The sequence below is a fragment of the Typha latifolia genome, chromosome 3 (genome assembly GCF_019914945.1).
Source record: "Typha latifolia isolate L0001 chromosome 3, TyphaL0001v2, whole genome shotgun sequence".
Classification (NCBI taxonomy): Eukaryota; Viridiplantae; Streptophyta; class Magnoliopsida; order Poales; family Typhaceae; genus Typha; species Typha latifolia.
The window spans coordinates 12,704,051-12,723,167 of record NC_133088.1 but is presented as its reverse complement, the minus strand read 5'-3'; the positions used below and the strand labels follow the sequence as shown (position 1 = coordinate 12,723,167).

Genomic DNA, 19,117 nt, shown 5'->3' with positions numbered 1-19,117 from the left:
CTTTTGTAGGTTGTACAACTTTGACATTTCGGTTGTCAGAATTGGACCATAGAACAGTATGACGACCCAGTGTTGGCCAAGTTGGCCAACCTTAAAATAGAGGCGATATGAGACCTTTAGTGCTTTAAATCTCGTGGGAAAATCCTGATTTTACTATTGCAGGAAAGGTTTGACTAAATCATATATTCTAAACAATGAAGAATAAGCTAAAGTTGTTGAGAGACAAATTTGATATAGAGATCCTAGCTCACTGAATGATTCTGGACCTTTTCATAATTTTCCCTCTTCACTGGGACCTATCTGATCAGGATTGGATGACTTCACACTACTGAAAGTTGAGTCATGGATCATGGAACCTAAGAATAAAGGAGGGAGGGTAAGAGGTAGTGCATTTGTTGACTCTCGAGTGAGAATAACATGGCTGATCTGTAATATATTACCATTCAAAAGAATTGTATATTGATTCGAATATTCGATGTGAAAGGGGCTGAACCTACTTCTTTACCATATCAGTCCTCTATTGAAGTGCGCAGAGAGAAAGGCTGAAACCTTATTTTCCATCAAACTCTGTTTTTCTTCCTTGTTTTTCATTTTTCTTCTAAAGCACTTGAGTATAGCAGATTGGCAGAAATTGTATGGTTTTCGATTGGAGCAAGCTGACATCAGGGAATTATTTTGTTAGGAAGCTGGGAAAGCAAGAGTTCTTTAATACTTTAGTTCTAGTTTAGCACAACTAAATTCTTTAAAGTGGGGTGACTTGATTCAGGGTGATCACATTGATATAAGAGCCTAGGTCCTCTATTGGTGGTGTCCTTGTACACGGTGCAAACTTGTAAGGAACATATTACATAGCTATTCATGCATAACATCCACAGAAAGTGAAGAATGAGTTTGGTGGCAGCTATGAACGATGATGTGCATAATCTACTTCCCATAGTTGATACCTGCTGTTCCCTGTGGCTAATAATTTGGCTTCTTGCCTTGTCTTTCGTAACTAGAGGTTTAACAACTAGGGAATTGTATAATGAGATGTTAGAACGTGTGAACTTTTCTATTTTCCCTAACTTCTATTAAAGATGTTGATATGGATAAAAAATAGAACAGTTTGACTGGCATCTACAAATGTCACTGAAAATATTGTCAAAACACTTCTACGAGAAGGTTTTATTGAAAACATTCGGAAACATCAGGAAAGTAACAAATATTTCTTGGTTTCAACTCTACGACATGGAAAGAATGGAAAAATAATATATAGCACTAGAACCATTTTAAAGCGTATCAGCTGACCTGGCTGACAAATTGATTCCAATTTCCAGCTATCAACAAATTCCTAATGGGAATTGTAATTTTTTACTTTTCAAGTTATAATGACAGATTGAGAAATTCAACTAGAAAGTAGAAAGAATTGGAGGAGAAATATTCTTTTGTCTATGGTAATCCTCCCCCACTAGTATCCGAATTTTATATCCAACTTTCTATTTGTAAGATAGAGAGGAAATTGATTTACGTAACTCTTCATCCATTAGTTGATAGTTCAAATTTTATAACTGAAAAGCAGGAGCCAAGTGAAGAATCAGGAAAATACAAAGTAGGGTGTCAAGAGTGGTTCTAACTTCTAATCAGACAAAAGTAAATACAGTAATAATGATTTAATCTGGAATCTATTGATTAACTCATTTTCTTAGTTATCGTTCTTTACTTCTTTTTAGATTGTCATGATTTCTCTTTTATGAATTTTTAGGTGCTATTCCAAAATTCTTTCTTTTTGATTGTTTCTTTTATTTAATTAACCTCCTTTTTAAAACGTTGTAGGCCTTTTTTAATGCATTCCGATAGCTACTTCAATAAATTGAATAATTTGTTGCGTTTCCTTATCTAGTTATCTTGTTTGTGTATCTAGAATTATTGCTGTAAGTTTTAATGTTCAATCTTATTTTTCCTTTTCTTTTGTTCTATTGCGTGGAGATGCTCTCTTTCCAGTTTTTGTCTTGATTTTTTGTAGCAATAGTTAGTATGATACTATGATCTTTATATAATTAACTTTAGGCAAGAACATCTTGTTTAGGTACATTAGAGATCTTCTCCTTAACCCTCCTACGATTGAGATTGCTTCAGCTATTCAAGGTAAATCCAGTTATCATTTCTGTTATGTATTTAGTTAATCTATGGATTTTATTGAGTAAGACTAGAATTACTTTTTTTCTTGACTCTTGATAAAATATGAAAACACTATGATGTATTCAGATTATGCTACTTAAACATTTACATGTGGGAACTAATTAATCTTAGTCATGGCAAGTTTCATTGATAGTACTGGTCAACAACTGTAAATGCAAAAACATAGAACTGTACAGGGTGTGTTTTACTTGCACACTATAATTGGAAATATCTTCATCTTTAATGTATTATTCCCTGAGAGGGTCATATGCTTCCAGTAAAACAATATTGTTGCACTTAAGGGGCTTACCTTGTAGAGGGTCATGAGCTACATGCTTGCTTGGTTAATTTTAATTGTAAACTTGTCAAAATTTTCATATCTAGTACTCATTATTTCGTCAACTGGGAAGCTCCTTATAATGTGCCTCTTGATAAGAGATAGAACTTTAAGAGCGAGATTTCATATACAAGAAGTCAATATGATATTTACAGAAAAACCCATAGAGTATGGGTTTTGTAAAAAGACTAGGAGGACTCTACCCTCCTATTTTTACTCTGTGCGACACTGCAACCTAACTTTAACTTTACAAAAAGGAGTCTTCTAGGAATATCTTTTTTTTTGCCATCTAACATAATGTATGAAAATATGACACTCTTCACTTCAATATAGTCTTCTTTTCTTTTAAATTTCAGTTTCATCGGTCTAGTGATGAAACTAGAAGCAGTTCCATATATTCAATAATCTTCTACTTCATTTTATTTTCCTTTCTTTTCCTTTTTCGTTCTTGACCTGCCACTTTAAATAAGGTTTTATTCTTGGTTCTTAAAGTTAAAAACTTGGCTTTTAGTGACCTAAGGCCATGTCTCATAACAACTTGGAGGGGTTGCTCTTGGGCTTCTTGAGTGTAAACTTAAACCTAGAACATATATTGTTCTATTTCTACATGCCTTGTAGTTAATCCCCTCTATTGTCCAATTTTGCTTTTGTTAAAAGTTTTGACACTAACTTTTAGAGGGTTGATATCATATTGACAAATGAAAAATTTTATAATTTTTTTTGGAGACTTTGCATTCTTGATTTATACTATTTGTTAGGAAAAGGGCTTCGTTGCTTATGATAATTCTTTACTCAATACTCATTACCGCAATGTAGTTTTTCAACATTTTGTTCCCTATTAATGCTTTCTTGCTCTTGGAATTCTTATGTTATTTTGACTTTTATATAATGCCAACTTGAGAATTTTATGCTCTGATCTGTTTAGTAGAATGTTATTTATTTTATCTTTTACTGTGACCTTCTAAGTTTTAGCTTTTCATTTCAGAGGCTTGCAGGCTCATGAGCAACATAAATTGTTCGATTCCTGAATTTTCTTGCATGCCAGCAGCAAAGGTTGTAACTTGGGTTCTCAATCAGCAGAGTGGAGATTATCTTACTGTTCCTCAGCCTTTGTTCTTCTTTATATATCAAATTAGTCAATATACTTTTAATAGGCTATAGTTTGTGGTTTGCAGTTCTTTTAAATTTTAATGGCCCTCACAATCATATTTAGCAATTAGCAGATATCAGGATGTCATTACTTGGGAGTTAGCGTATTTTCATTCACTTGAATTTCCTTTTTTTTCTGTGTTCTTTTGACTTTTTGAACTTTAGAATTCGAAGTGGGAAATATGTTTTGTTATCCTGCTTTATTTTTGTTTCCTTAACTTCCATGACTTCTAAAAAGATTTTGCTGTGATATTGTTTATTCATTGCTATTTTCTTTTCATTCTTGTAATAAAACAATAACTTTTACTATAATAAGAAGGAAGATGGTTGCACTCTCCTAGTGAGTTGTCTTCGATCTGTTTCCTCAGACTCTGCCATCTAAATTATTGATTCAAAAGTCGAAACTGACAGCACAGAAATTAAAGTTACGGAATCAATGGTCAACCTGCTTCTCTTTGAAAGTTATGCAGTTGTTACCAAGCATATGCATGCACTCTTCTAAATTTGGCAAATATGCTTCCATTTTCTTTGGATGTTTTACACTTTTTACTATGTAGACCTATATATTTTGTGTGATATTGCAGCTTGTGAAGTTGCTAGAGTCCAAGGAGGCTAATCACATTGAATTCTGTCGAATAAAGAATGCTATGGATGAAATTCTGCACATGAATAGAAATGCTGAGCTTTCAGCTATCCTGTTTATATTATTGGAACCTACTTGGGTGGCAACTGGATTAAAAGTTGAATATGACATACTAGTAAGTTTTTGTTTTGCTACTAGAATTTGATATTCTACTTTTTTAAATTTATCCATTTTATTACTTATTTTCTTTTATTAATTTTGTGCTTTTTCTATGTGAGGTTAAAATCTGGAGACTGACACTAAATTGACTCAAGGTCATCTTTTTTCATAATAATGACAATATTATGCAGGAATAATCATCAATATTTTACCTACTAGATTTTCATTCATTAGTATGTAGTAATGCGAAAATCAGTAGTAACATTAATTAAACTGTGACACAGCAGCCCTGTGAGTTTTATTGACATAAACGGATTAGGGAAAACAGAGCATAATAAATGAATTATTTCTTGAAAGTTTGGAAGATGAACTGCATGAGCAATTTTTTTACTTATCACACTAAAGAACAGGCAGTGCTAAATAAATACAAATCTACATTGCTGTGTGATAAGAGTATATTTCTGGGGGTACTGGTGGAAAAAGGTTGACGGAAAGTGACATGGGAAGCGAAATTTGACTTTGCTGCTTAGGTGCTTCAATGAAAGAGTTGAGAGAACAGCTGGATGGAGAAATTTCCATGTGGAGGAAAGAAGTGACTTTGGGTTTTTCTTTTTTCCTGTACTTGTCATGGTTTGACTTCTCTCTGTGTCCAGAAAAAATGACCAGCAAAAGTTTTTGACCTCTGCTGGTCAAAATATTTTTGTGGGACATTAAGATCAATGCTTATATCTTACTACCTTGCTGATCATGTAAGCAATGCAATCAATATCTATGGTGTTTAAAGATTCTGATTTTGAGAAATAAGGACATTGTTGAGGGTTGAAAGTTGAAACAACCTAGAAGCTTCTCCAAAAAGGTATCATCAACTTCAGCTATTAAGGGCGTAAGCTATGAAGCACAGACACCTCTCCTAGGGGGAGGTGTCCGTGTCAGACACGTGTCGGACACGAACACGCTTCGGACACGCGTGGGACACGTGTCCGACACATGTCTGAAGTATCCTTAATTAAAAAAATATTGGACACAGGGGACACGGCGGGACACGGGAGGGACACGGCAGGACTGATATCAGTGTTAATGGGTCAGGTTTGGGTCCTTTTTATTAATCCAAATCCAAACCCAAAATTTATTTTCCCCAATCCCCCAACTCTTGGAGGAAATCTCTCTCTCTCAGCCCTAAATCCTCACCTCGACGAACGAGCGGTTGCGATAAACTTTTTCTTTAGATGTATCAATAATTATATATATTTTATTTATTTATTTCGCCGTGTCCTATGCCGTGTTGCCGTGTCCGTATCGTGTCGTATCCGTGTCCCGTGTCCGTGTCCGTGCTTCATTGGGCGTAAGTATATGGTGTGGTGATGCAGGACAAAAGAACAAAGTGTTAAGGTGTCTTTGATTGAGTTGATATCTGTGTTTAATCATGAATAGACAATATTGTTTTACAAAACCTAAAACCTGAAATATGGTAGACTAATCCTTGTAATATCAAATCCTTATGAGATATACTATCCTATATAAATACAAAATTCCTTTTGACATCATCTATCATATGCTTGGCAGAAGTCTTCATACTGATTATTGATGTCCCTGCCAGTCGGATTCTATTTATAAGACTTGATCCGACCTGTTTAGGGCTTTCAGTACCAATTGGTGTTTGGCCACATCCAATACACGTCAGATTTGGCCGATCTGGCTGAAACTAACTTGAAACTAGTCAGTAAACTGGTTTCTGGGTTGGATACGTATCGGCTATGGCTGATCCATATTGGGAGCAGTCTAAACTTTGTTCCATATTTCATAGCATTCCAGGGGTTTGGTCTGAAGCCATCACGAATCCTAGACCTAATTTGCATTCTCATCCTAATTAATCATTCTCGCGTGAATATTTTCCTGCCTTATCTCATCCTAAATCTGTTTCTATTGAAAATTCCATTCACCTACCAATGTATATTGGCTATATTCTTCTATGAAAACCACATCACAGTACTAATGTAATTTCTCTTCAATGTTAGAAATATGACATGCCTTTTGTGTATTCCGACATGATTCAGGTGGAACTTTTGTTACAAAGCAATTTATTTGGTCAAACGTAAAACCAACATAAGTTGTTTTCTATGACATGAATGATAACATTAACCATAAGGAATAATCAGTGTCAAAAAGAACTGAAAATTGCAACGTCATGGCCTTGAATTAAGAAGAAGAGTCTGTGGATATGAAATTGGGAAATAGGGATTGACAGTGTCACTGTTAGCATGTATAGAAATGTGGCAGTAAAAAGTTACTGGAAAACAGAAAACCTTGAAGACATTGAAATGAAACTAAATTTCAATTTTAGGTTTGACAAAGTTCGAATAATTTCATTTTAAGAATAATGAAACTTTTGTTTTATTATTATTCTTGACTGTGAATGGAATTCAGTAATTCCTGTTTATGAAGTACTGAAATTACAAATCCTAAAGCTAGAAGATTTGTGTGCTGGAAAATGAGCTCTGCTGGCAATCCTGCTACATTGTGCGATACAGTAACAATCTAAAATTTAGGTCTATCCTTGAAATATGAAACAATGAAGTTTGATATGACTCAATTTTATGATTCTGTATCATATTAATAAACTGAACTCTCGTGGTCAGCTTGACAGCTAATTCCCAGGAAACCTCAAATGATTTGTGGTTAGGATTCAACTAGTCATGAAGATTCAAAAGTTGAAGGCCAGATAAGTTTGAAGGGCATGCTGCATACATATATATTGATTTTCTGGTGTACTATGATATCTAAAAGACTAAAACAGAAAGACATCACAACACTCTGTAGGCTGTTTGCACTTGTCTTCTGCCAAATTTTGATGTGAACATTTTCTATTTGTGTTTTATCTTATGCTAATCCTTTGCATGTTCCTTTTCTTCATTACTTTAATTTATTTCTGGGACTTCTTGTTAGCCCAAAACCAATTTCTTTTTCGGAAGTGTAATATGATGTGTTTTCATATTTAGGTTAGTGAATGCAGTTTGATTTCACAAAGAATATCTGAGATAATCTCTCTGGACGGAGAAAGTGATCGGAAAATAAACTCATTTGATATCATTCCTCAAGAGTTCTTTGATGATATGGAGTCCTCTTGGAAAGGTCGTGTTAAAAGGGTCCATGCTGAGGTGGAATTCGCTGAAGTGGACAAAGCTGCTGAGGCATTGTCAACTGCAGTATGTTTTAAAACCATTTTCTGCCTTTACATCTATTGGTTGCTTTAAGTATCTTTTCTTGTCTAACTAGAGAATGAAATGCTCTTACTTCAGTTTTAATTAGTATGTTGTCATAGAGAGACTATCTTTGCACCATTCCTTGAGTAAAAATTATTATCTATGCTAGTAGTAGGCTAGTAGTTTAACATTCTTCTTCGCTAAGACCTGCAGCCTAGGTACTTAGGCAATTCGGTGAGAGGTGTTAGTGGCAAATAAGTAATTGCTCAGCAGTGTTTTAAAAAGCATGACTTGGCAATGGCGGGGCGGCACGCCAGCTGCCCCACCAACAGGAAAGGCAGCCAACCCCTGGCCGCTAGGCCACGCTTGGAGGACCGCCAAGCAGCATGGCAGGCCAAGCGGCCCGTTAAATGAAATTGCGGGTCAGCCTGCAATGAGATGGATTTCAATTTTTTTGGGTCAGATTCACTATTTGCTAACCGCCTAACACATCAACCATTTTGAAAAAAAACCCAATAACTCTCTCCCTCACTCTCTTGATCTGAGCCCTAAAAACTCTCCCTCTATCATCTTTGAGTGGCAGCAAGAAGTTAACGGCAGCAAACGAGGTACCCCTAACTCTTCTTTTCTTCTCTTTCTTATTCCCTTTTTTTGATTTCTTCCCTTCTCACTCTCTGTGACCACCTCCACCTCCCAATTTGGCCACCGAGAGTGAAAGGTCGCCGCCGTAACAATAGGTTTCTCCCGGTTTTCCTTTTCCATTTTTCCTTCTCTTTCTTCCTTCCACTACAGTAACAGTAGGTTCCTTCTCTAATTAATAATTAACCGTGTTAATTACTAACAACAATAGGTAAATCACTAGCATTATATTAAAAATTATAAATATACCATATATAATTACTTTTATATTAAAAAAAATGCTAAATTGCTTTGTCACTTGCTTTTCGCCTTAGCGCTAGGGGGTGGGGTGACTGCCCGCCATCCGTGGCCGCCTTTTAAAACATTGTTGCTCAGTGCCTCAAAGTGTGAATTTGTGGTTTTTTTTTTTGTATACTTTTTTATTAATATCAAATATTGTATTGAAAGGCGGCCACAGGTGGCGAATGGTCACCCCATTGCATAACGCCTAAGCAAAAGGTGGGCGCTAAGATGGTTTAACATTTTTAATATATAAAAATTAAAAAATAATCTTTATGATATATAATAGTACTAATGTAATATATATAAAATTTTTAATAGTGCACTACACCAAAGTACTAAATGATATATCACAATTCACAACCATAATAACAAATAACCTGATCAAAATTGTCACGACTAGAAAAAATAACATAATCAAAATCAATCAAATTCCATAGACTTGGTGTTGATAAAATGATGACTTGGATAAGGAAATGTTGCTCGACCACAAATATAGACTATGTATTAAATTAGCTGAAAAATTAAAAGACTATTCAATACGATGAATGAAAACGAGGCACAACTTGGCTGTCAAATAGTGTAGTACATGTAGAAACTAGGATGAACAACTATATAGCAGGGGATTAATAGTTTAATACACTAAGCAGTTCTCATATCAAGAAATAGGCACCTACTGTGCTATCATAGCAGGGAAGATAGAGAAAAAACAGACAAGTGAAATTGAAGAAAGAGATGAAACAAAGTAAAAGTGAAAGGGAAGAAACAAAGAAGAGGAAAGAGAAGAGATAGAAAAGAGAGAACAGGAAAAGGAAGGTACCTTCTGTTACTTGCCGCCGCTCAAGAGGGGGTAACACCAAGAAAGAAGAAAAAATGGAAATACCGCATAACGATAGAAGAGAAGCTCATTTACTCCTATGTGTCTTTAGACAGCTCGTTGACTTTACGTTGGTTTCGGTTCAATCAATTATCCTTTTTGAAGCGGATAGTTCACAGTGCTCATTCTCAAAAAAAAAAAAAAAAAAAAAAAAAAAGTCAGAAAAGCCAACTCATCATGATCTTTCCACTCCATTTTCAGAGAGAGGAGACATGGGTTTGAGGGGTTAGGGCTCAGATCGATTGATAGGGAGTGAGGAAGAGAGGAGAGATTGTTTTTGTAAATTGGTTAGTTGTTCACCTGTTAGCATCCAATAATGTTCGACATATTAGCTAAGCACCTGATCCATTCCAACGCCAAAGTGGGCCACTCGATCTGCTAGGTGACAAGGCGGCCTGCCAAGACTGCCATGACAGTGTGTCCACCTTTTGCTGGTGTCAGTCCTATTTTGTGGGTGACTGGGGTGCCGCCCTGCCAAGATGGCCTCCTGAAGCATCATTCAAGACAGTGATGTTGAATATATGATAATATTGGTAATAGAATATGTTTTCATCCTTAAGACCTTGGTCTAAGTACTGATGGTAGAAAGAGTACTAATGGTATATAATTAGTGCGTAATGTTTATTGTATGGGTATTGGGTACTGTGATGGTATTTCTTTTTCTTGTAAGTTTTATATATTTAAGGATTACTACACCTATAATTGAAAAGAATATCAAGGTTGCACTAAAGGATGTGCTCGTAAAGGTAAAATATAATGTGGAATAAAATGAACGAAACTCTCGGTTCTAGTATTCTGGGGCAATTTGCTTCTCTCTTCTAGGTTCTATTAAAATGGGAATTAGCTAGAATGTACAATAAAACATAGATATGCAACATTGGTGGTAGATACACTGTTCTATGGCACACAGTCATGCAAGCGTGCTGACATTTAATCCTCGAGAATGGAAACTGGTAACCTTTTCCCTCTGGTGAAGAGGACTAGGAAATATAATACACTATATACTCTAGGAAGACAAATAATTGATATGGCATCTCAAGTAACAACTTTTGATACATAAAAATGCCAAATCGCTCCCAGTATATTACTTGTGGCTGTTTGAGTTGTAACTTGGCATAATCCAAATATTGAAGCCATGAACTACATGCCTCTACCACAACATACTATAATATGATTAGTATCCATCTGCACACTGCACAGTTTTTGAAGTTGGAGTTTTCACGATAGGTTTCCAAGACATTTACCAACTTATTAAGCATACAGTGTATGTGGGTAGAGTTTAGCCGCTAAATGTCAGTGTGCTTGCAGTTATAGTTTAGAGCTGATATTGATTTGCTCTTCGGGTTTCTTATCCTGGAGCTGAGATCATTTTACTCCGTAGCAATTTTTGTTTTTGGTTTACTTGCTTCTACATGAAGAATTGTTCTATTTTCCCAAATGGGTAGAATCTTGTCTTCAGTTCAGCACCGGCATTAACTATTTCATATCTCTTATTTATCCCAATCACAGTTGCAGATGATGGGAGATGTGAAGGTCTGGACGATACATTAATCTACATGGCTAATCGGAATAAACTATGTCATTATTGTGTGATGGTATTAATAAAATGTTAGGTGGTACCTAAAAGTAATGGTCTGTTAACTGTGAATGGTGAGTTACTATGGCTCTTCTAAGTTTTATATGATATTATTGGTGAATTTCATGGTACTTAGAATGGATGATGCTAAACTAGCTAGATAAGGAAAATGAAAACCTACCATACTATATCTTATATAATTAGTCTTGAAAACACTCTCCTGCAAGTTGGGTAAGGCTACATGCCTCTTGCCCTTTCCATACCCTGCATTGGTTGGAGTCTCCACTTGCAAAATACCAATGTTATCATCTTTATTTTGTATTCTCATGGTTCACACTTAACATTGATTTATGTAATATTATCGACAGGTGCCCTTATTTTTTATGTGAGCTTTCTTATTCTATCCTATTATGCTTTAGGTCATGGAAGATTTCTTCCCAATTGTTTCAAGAGTAAAATCTGTGATGTCCCCTCTCGGAGGTCCAAAGGGAGAAATATGCTACGCGAGAGAACATGAAGCTGTTTGGTTTAAAGGAAAGCGTTTTATGCCAAATGTTTGGGCAAACACCCCTGGAGAGGAACAGATAAAGCAGCTCAGATCTGCTACCGATTCGAAAGGTAGAAAGGTTGGAGAGGAATGGTTTACAACAGGCAAGGTTGAGAGTGCTTTAAGCCGGTAATTATTTACAATTATTTTCAACTATTCCTTGAGACATTTTATTGGCTTTCAGAACAGTTAAAGGAGTTAATAGAAAGTAATGGTTCTCTATGTTGATGTTAGCTGTCACCACCATCCTTGCTTTTATCTCTCTCTCTTTTTTTCTCTTTCAGGTATTATGAAGCTTGTGATAAGGCAAGGAATAAAGTTCTGGAGCTATTAAGATCACTTTCAAGTGAATTGCAGAACAAAATAAACATTCTTGTTTTCTCTTCTATGTTGCTTGTCATATCAAAGGCACTTTTTAGTCATGTTAGGTAAAGCCTTTTCTCCTGAACCTAATTTTAAGTATATTTATGGAACTCCTGTTTCTTTACTTGTTATTTTGTATAGTTGTGTCCAAGGATGGCCGTGTTGACGACGTATCGGCATGTGGCACGAGGGGTGCCGCACGACACCCCTCATAATAGCTTTGCCACGACCTCGTCGTCGAGCTCGCTGTCGCTGTCGCCGCTCGTCGACGCCGTCACCGCTCCCGGTCGCCGTCGCCGCTCGCCCGAGCTCGCGTCGGGTGCCCTAGTTGAGGGAGGGGAAGAAAGAGATTGAGATCAAGATCAAGAGAGAGAGAGGGGTTTATCGGTTAAAAACTTAAGTTGCGGATTCGGATCACCGGGAGCGGCGACGGCCAAGGTGGTACATTTTTCTCTCCCTTTCTTACGGCATGGCCGGCACGTGCCGTGCCGTGCCATGCCGGTCGGCGGTCGGCACGGGCCGTGCCTAATGGCCGTCGTTTAATCTCTGACATAAAATCATCTATGTCATTAATCTTTTCTTGGAGAGGAGTGGCCTTTGATATAATTTGTTAAGTGCCATGTAATGTCTACAGCTCTACAATTTTGACTTGTAGCAACTGCAGACGTTTTGTTTTCTTTGACCCAACATTAGATATGTTCATTTTACTAGGACTGATGAGATGGAAGTCTGTTGGTAAATTTTAAAATTATCATCAGACATGTGTAGCGAAGCTCAAGGATTAAGTTATCTGAGACACTATTTTGTAAATAAATGTCTAAGAAGTTTTATAGTGAAATGCCAATATCTAAGCTTTATCTTAGGAGTTTCTTTCTGTAACAGAGAGTGAATATCTGATAATAAGTTATCAGGTAAACATAAAAATGTGATCATCTGCTTAACATTTCCCACCTGAACATCATTATTCTGCACGATCATCTTAATCTGATGCACAAAATGGATTAATTTCCAAATGTTTCTTTCAGAAGTAACTTGTTTTTATATAAATTCTTTATTTTTCCTCTCAAATAAACTAAGAAGTAAGAAAATGTTTGTGTCGCTACTTACCAATTTGATGATTGAGATCAGGAGAGATCAAACTTTTTTGTATTACTTATTCATTGGTTTAAAAGGAGAAGAAAGTAGATTTGTATGAAATATTGGATAGAAATTTTAAGTTAAAATTACCGAGATCAATTATGTCAAATAGTTAAGTTGGAAATGCTTCGAAGTTTTGTTTGTAACCGAGACATTTCATTGAAACATTTCACATTTCTGTCCTATCCGATCCAAACCTTCCCTGAAACTAGCATCCAAATGAAACAACAATAATGATAACTTTTTTAATGTATGTTTTAAATTCAAAGATGAATTTGACTTGAATCCAACTTGTACTTGACTCACTATCAAGTTCATTGCTTAAAAGTTATTAGATTTTGTGTGATGCATTGAAAGATAAGATAAAGAAGATTATTCATCAAAAGAAGTCTCAAATCGATATGATGAAACTAGAGCAAAACCTACTGAAACTGATTGAAATGTTTCATTTTTTTTACCAAGCCAGAACCCAAACCAAAATTTTGAACTATGGTTAGAAGCTAACAAACAGGAAGAAATGTTATATCATTGTTGCAAATACAAAGCCACTTAATATGATTCGTCTGATGAATTAATCCAAGAAATTAAGAGAGGATCTAACTTCTAGGAGCTAGATGGATGATGCAACTCTGATGGACTTGTACACGGTAAATGATATGATAATTAAAATTTTGGCTATTGACAATATTGTTTTCCCTTAAAAGTTGTTATCTACTTTTGAAGAGGCTACAGTTGAAGTGGCATAAATGGGTGAGCATAAACAATAGGTGACAAATAGGTATGGAGATGTGTACCCTAGGCCCTAGCAATTTGCAAAAAGAGGGTTTGCAAAAGTGATGCTATTCTCTGTGAAATAGAGGGAAAGCTAAAAGCCAAAATTTACTTGTATAATTCCTTTGATGCATCGACTCTCATAACCTCCACTCTCTCTCTCTATTTAGTAAATACCTGTTTTAGTTGCAACCTACTGTATTAACAATTTTGTGACAAGAAGTTTGCTATGGTTAATTGTTTATAATGTTGCTAGTTATAGAAAGCTTTATCCAATTTTTGCTCAGACAGTTCATCTGGATAAGTTTCAGCACGTCAGCATGTCCTAAATATATACTAGTTCCCAAGAAGCATGTGATTGATGCTTATTCACCAGTTTTCCCAGAAGACTCAGGATTCAGAATTTTATGAACTTAGGGAGTTGATAACAGTGATTACTTTGTTGGAATATATATATATATATATTATAGTTTGGATGAATGAAGCATGGTTCGCCGTATCAGCCGATCCCGATACGGATCGGATCGGTCGAACCCGATCTCGATCAGTTTGACCGATCCGATCCAGACTCGTTCCGAACTCTTTTTCTCTTTCACTCTTTCTTTTTGCTCTCTCTTACTTTTTTTTCTTTTTTTACTCTTTCTTTCTTTTTTTCTCTTCTTACATATAATGATTGTTTCTCTAACGGAGAGATCTAGCTCCGGTGAACTCCGACGAACTCTAGTATATAATTTTTTAATTAATTTTTTTTATTTCTCCCAGTTTTTTCATTTTTTCCACTTTCTCTCTTTTTCTTCTCTTTTCTTCTTCTTCTTCTTGTTCTTCTTCTTCTTCACTGCAGCATGTTTTTTTTAATTTTTTTCCACTCACGCTCTTTCTAATCTCTTCTTCTTTTCAATTTTTATTGCACCGTAATTTTTTCTTTTTTCTTTTCTTATTTTTGGTAAACTTTTTTCTAAATATTTAGAAGTTTTCCTGTATTTTTAAATAATATTTAGAATTTTATAATAAAATGTCCGATCTGATCCAAGCAACCGATACGGCCGATCCGGCCGATACCTTTTTGAAAACTACATTAACATTTCTCTTTCTTTCTTCTCTAAAAAAATAAGAGAAGAAAAGTCACAAATCTACTTACGGGTGAGTCACGTGACAATTTTGGGCAGAAAAACATAATGGAGAACTAATGGAAGGAAGATTTGAGAGGTTTCTAATAGTTTAGGGGGTCTATATGTATTAAAAAAAGTTTATGGGGTATACGTGGAAATCGGCAATAGATCATAGGGTTTAAGTAGAATTATCTCTACATCTTTTAATAGCTATAGTTTGCATGATATAGCAATGGGAAATCTACTTAAGTGGTGGGTACTTACAGGAAGGACAGACGGTTACTGCTTGTTTTTAAGTCCTAGCTCCCAAATTGGAAATTTAGATTTATTAATCACTTGATAAAAAATGGACAGCCATTTAAGATAGCCGTAATAAGTATCAATCTATTCTCTAATACTGATCAATCAATAATAATTATCTCTTCTGTTAAATTAGTCTTTGCATACCAGTCTAATGGCACTCAGTGAACCATTACCAGCAATGTATGAGCCCTGGTCTACTGGCGGCTTAAGCTCCCAATTCTGTTAGCTTCGGTTTTTCAAATATGAGGCACTGAATGAAGAGTGAGCTGCAATCAAAAGAAGAGAGAGTGCTTGGTCTATAACTATGAGAGGTGCCTTGGATTTGTGCATAATCTGACAGCGGCTGCGAGGTGGTCTGCTTGTGCATGAGAAAGAAAAGATAAGATATATAGGGCTAAATCCATGCTATGAGAATTAAAGAAAGTTAATTTAGGATTAGTAAAGTTAGAATTGGGTTAGAACTAGTATCAGGTCTGTTGGCTTGAGAAATGAAAGGGGATGGACAGAAGTACCGACCATCACATATCATGCTGATGGGGTATCGGTATGTGGCACAGGGAAGTGCCGAAGCCCAAAGCCCCATGTTGTTTTTTACTGAACTAAAATTAGAAAGCTTAAGGGGGTTTTTGGAAAAAAACATTACTTAGAGCTTAATAGTTGTAAGATCTATAGCTACTAATACAAGTGGATCTCAACATAAATTTTGCAATTATTGGTTATAATTGCAGCCACGAATACAAACTATTGGTTTTCTTTCAAATTTCCTACATAATTTTGAAATATAGAAAAAAGAGTAGAGAAATTGTCAAGTTGGAACCTAATTTGTGTAAGATTTAGCTAGATCTACCTTCTAGGTGCTTATCTACTTTGAGTCACTACAGTTTTTCCCATCAATTTGAGTTAAACATGTATGCAATTTATAGCTTCCAGATTCTTTTGTGCCTTTAGATTAGTGTGTATTCTTATTTGTACACAAAATTACATTTGTTACACCAATATCTAGGGCTAACTATCTTCAATTTAGCCACTGAAACTATTTCAGGTACTAAAGAGGCACAAAACCTTTTTAAGAATGTCCTGAGGGTGTGGCACTGTCTCAATGGTACAAATGATGTGTGACGTGATTGTGCCATGCCGAGCTAGGGCGGGCATGCTCCATGTCACCAACACTACAATCCTTGAACAATTTACCAGTAGAAAATTACCTATAATACCTATGTGATATTAAGTTCCTTTTGTTTAGGTTTTTCACTATGTTAATAAAAGTATAAGGCCATGTTTGCTGATCTACTTTGAGTCACTACAGTTTTTCCCATCAATTTGAGTTAAACATGTATGCAATTTATAGCTTCCAGATTATTTTGTGCCTTTAGATTAGTGTGCATTCTTATTTGTACACAAAATTACATTTGTTACACCAATATCTAGGGCTAACTATCTTCAATTTAGCCACTGAAGCTATTTCAGGTACTAAAGAGGCACAAAACCTTTTTAAGAATGTCCTGAGGGTGTGGCACTGTCTCAATGGTACAAATGATGTGTGATGTGATTGTGCCATGCCGAGCTAGGGCGGGCATGCTCCATATCACCAACACTACAATCCTTGAACAATTTACCAGTATAAAATTACCTATAATACCTATGTGATATTAAGTTCCTTTTTGCTAGGTTTTTCACTATGTTAATAAAAGTATAAGGCCATGTTTGCTTTGAGTTCAGAGACTCCCCCTTGAATTAGTTCAGGGACTCCTAACTTGGTTCAGTAACCAAACAATTTTTTAATCTTTTTTTATATCTAACCAAATTCACTCTCTAAAAAATCAAAACTAAGAAGTGAGACCAACTAATCGAATTCAGGGCTTAGCCTCAAACTAAATAAGGCCTAAGATTACAAAGTCTCCTCTTTACATCTGACTTCTGTGATACTTGCATTGGTAGAAATCTCATTGATTGCCAATCAACTCACTATGGTATCATGATTCATCTATGATCCCAAGGAAGACTGATTTCTATCTATTATTTTCCTCTTGGAGATAATAAATGTGCACTAATTCAAGGATAACTTCTATATTCCAGTGTTTATAATCTCATTTTGAGTGGAAGGCAGAATAGTCTTAGTGTGAAAAAGTTAATCTTGATGTCTTCTAGTTAAACCTTTGTATAGTTGAATCCGCAGTGGATTTTTTTGTCTTCCCAAGTAAACACAACTTCTGCAAGAAAATTAATTTTTTATGTAATCTGACAACCTGCGGTGATTCCTAATTGAACATGAAAAATCATGTTTTGGTTCTAGTTCAACTGTTCTTGATCTTCAGTGTAATTTTACCCTTCCCCAAGTAAACATCAGCCTTGGCATTAAACCCTACTACCTTGTAATATGTTTGCCGAAGTATATGCTGGATACTGCAAGGTTTTTTGTAGTAATTAACCCATGATAGCAGTATTTCTCGACTAAATCTTTGTTGTATGATATTAATTTCATGACTGCTATTGCCAATGATCCGATCTTATTGCTATTATCTAGAAAGTTCTGGCTAGATCCTTATCCCTTTTCTTTAATCTGTTCCTCTGCAGTGAAGGCCGGCGACGGGGATGGGTGTTTCCAAAAGTAATAGGCTCTTCCTTTTCGAAGGTATTATGAACGTGAGATTGTACTGAGATTGATTCTTTGCTAGTTAAGAAGAGTTCTGGTACTATTACTGTCTTACTAGTTATAATTGTTACATATTTTGTAGCAAACTAGTTGTAATTTGATACATTACCTGCTACCTTTTATACATTTCAACATAGTTTAGTGACAGTTTAGTCACTCATAGAAGAACTGTGGCCCTGATTTTGATTCAATTATGTAAGAAAACTGTAGAGTATCATTCATGTTAGAGTACGATGGATTTAAATTTTAAACTATCATTCTCTAATAACTTAAACTTTTAGAGTAATTGATGAGTTATTATGGTAGCAGAGTAGTCCTAACTTTTAATCCCTCTAGACAGATTTATCATTTAAATTATAAAACCTTCACTCATTTAATTCAAAGCTATTTATTGGTTCAATTAAAATGTCCCAATCCCATAAATGAGTAGAGGCAGCAAAAAAAAAGATAAAAAAATCCTGTACTCTAACAACTTAAGCTTTTTGAGTAACTATTGATGTCAAATCATAATTGTAAATATATTTTGGGAATAAAATAAACATTTAAGCTCCGTTTGCTTTGAGATTAAAGGATAATTAGAGTAGCTTTTCTAGTTTCTTACTCTTAAAATTGTATCTCTAATATAGAGTAGGATATTCTAATATTTGCTTGTAATTTATAATAGTGGTGTGATAGTTATTTTTGATGTGACATAAAGTTGAAGTAAAAGTACATATACAGTGTGAAATTGATTCAGATACCCTTAATTTGATATATGAATTTTTTTGTAGATATGTTATTGCATACTTGAGTAAGAAGCGAGGATATAGGTGAGAAAATTGAGCGAAAGTTTTTGGTTTGTGGAATGAGATAGATGGATGGTAGGAGAGAGGTGAGAGAAGTTTTAAAATAACTTCAGTCAAATCAAGGGTAAAATTATAATTGAGCTTATGTGTGGAATAATTTGAATAATATTTCTAATCTATAGTAAAGATAATTTGCTTTCTAATCTAGAGTAGTGTTCTCTAATCTAGAATCAGAAAAAGGATAATCCTAAGGCAAATGGGGTCTTAGGCATTGCTTCTTGTATAGGCCCAACATTCTCACATGGTTCATCAAATTTAGTTTCTCATCCTATTGGTATTCTCCTTATGCGGTCTCCCATTTTTCAGGCTACAAAATGGAGTGTTCTGATCATTCCTCATTTTACTAAATGCATATTCCATCTCATTATGAGTAGCCCTTTTGCTGTGCTAGATAATGCCAAGTAGATAATGATATGTCAGCATATGATTTGTA

General features: G+C 35.3%; 1 protein-coding gene across 3 annotated transcripts in view; it reads left to right on the top strand.

Moving 5' to 3' along the window:
• The window catches only part of LOC140784421 (DNA mismatch repair protein MSH1, mitochondrial), a 52,320-nt gene that overhangs the window by 29,677 nt on the left and 3,526 nt on the right, over nucleotides 1-19,117 (top strand). For all 3 annotated transcript variants that reach the window (XM_073131824.1, XM_073131823.1, XM_073131825.1), the window contains exons 13-19: nucleotides 2,066-2,124; nucleotides 3,480-3,547; nucleotides 4,228-4,401; nucleotides 7,382-7,588; nucleotides 11,376-11,632; nucleotides 11,788-11,931; nucleotides 17,761-17,818. In XM_073131824.1, the coding sequence (XP_072987925.1) occupies nucleotides 2,066-2,124; nucleotides 3,480-3,547; nucleotides 4,228-4,401; nucleotides 7,382-7,588; nucleotides 11,376-11,632; nucleotides 11,788-11,931; nucleotides 17,761-17,818 (967 nt within the window). The remainder of the gene's footprint in view (nucleotides 1-2,065; nucleotides 2,125-3,479; nucleotides 3,548-4,227; nucleotides 4,402-7,381; nucleotides 7,589-11,375; nucleotides 11,633-11,787; nucleotides 11,932-17,760; nucleotides 17,819-19,117) is intronic.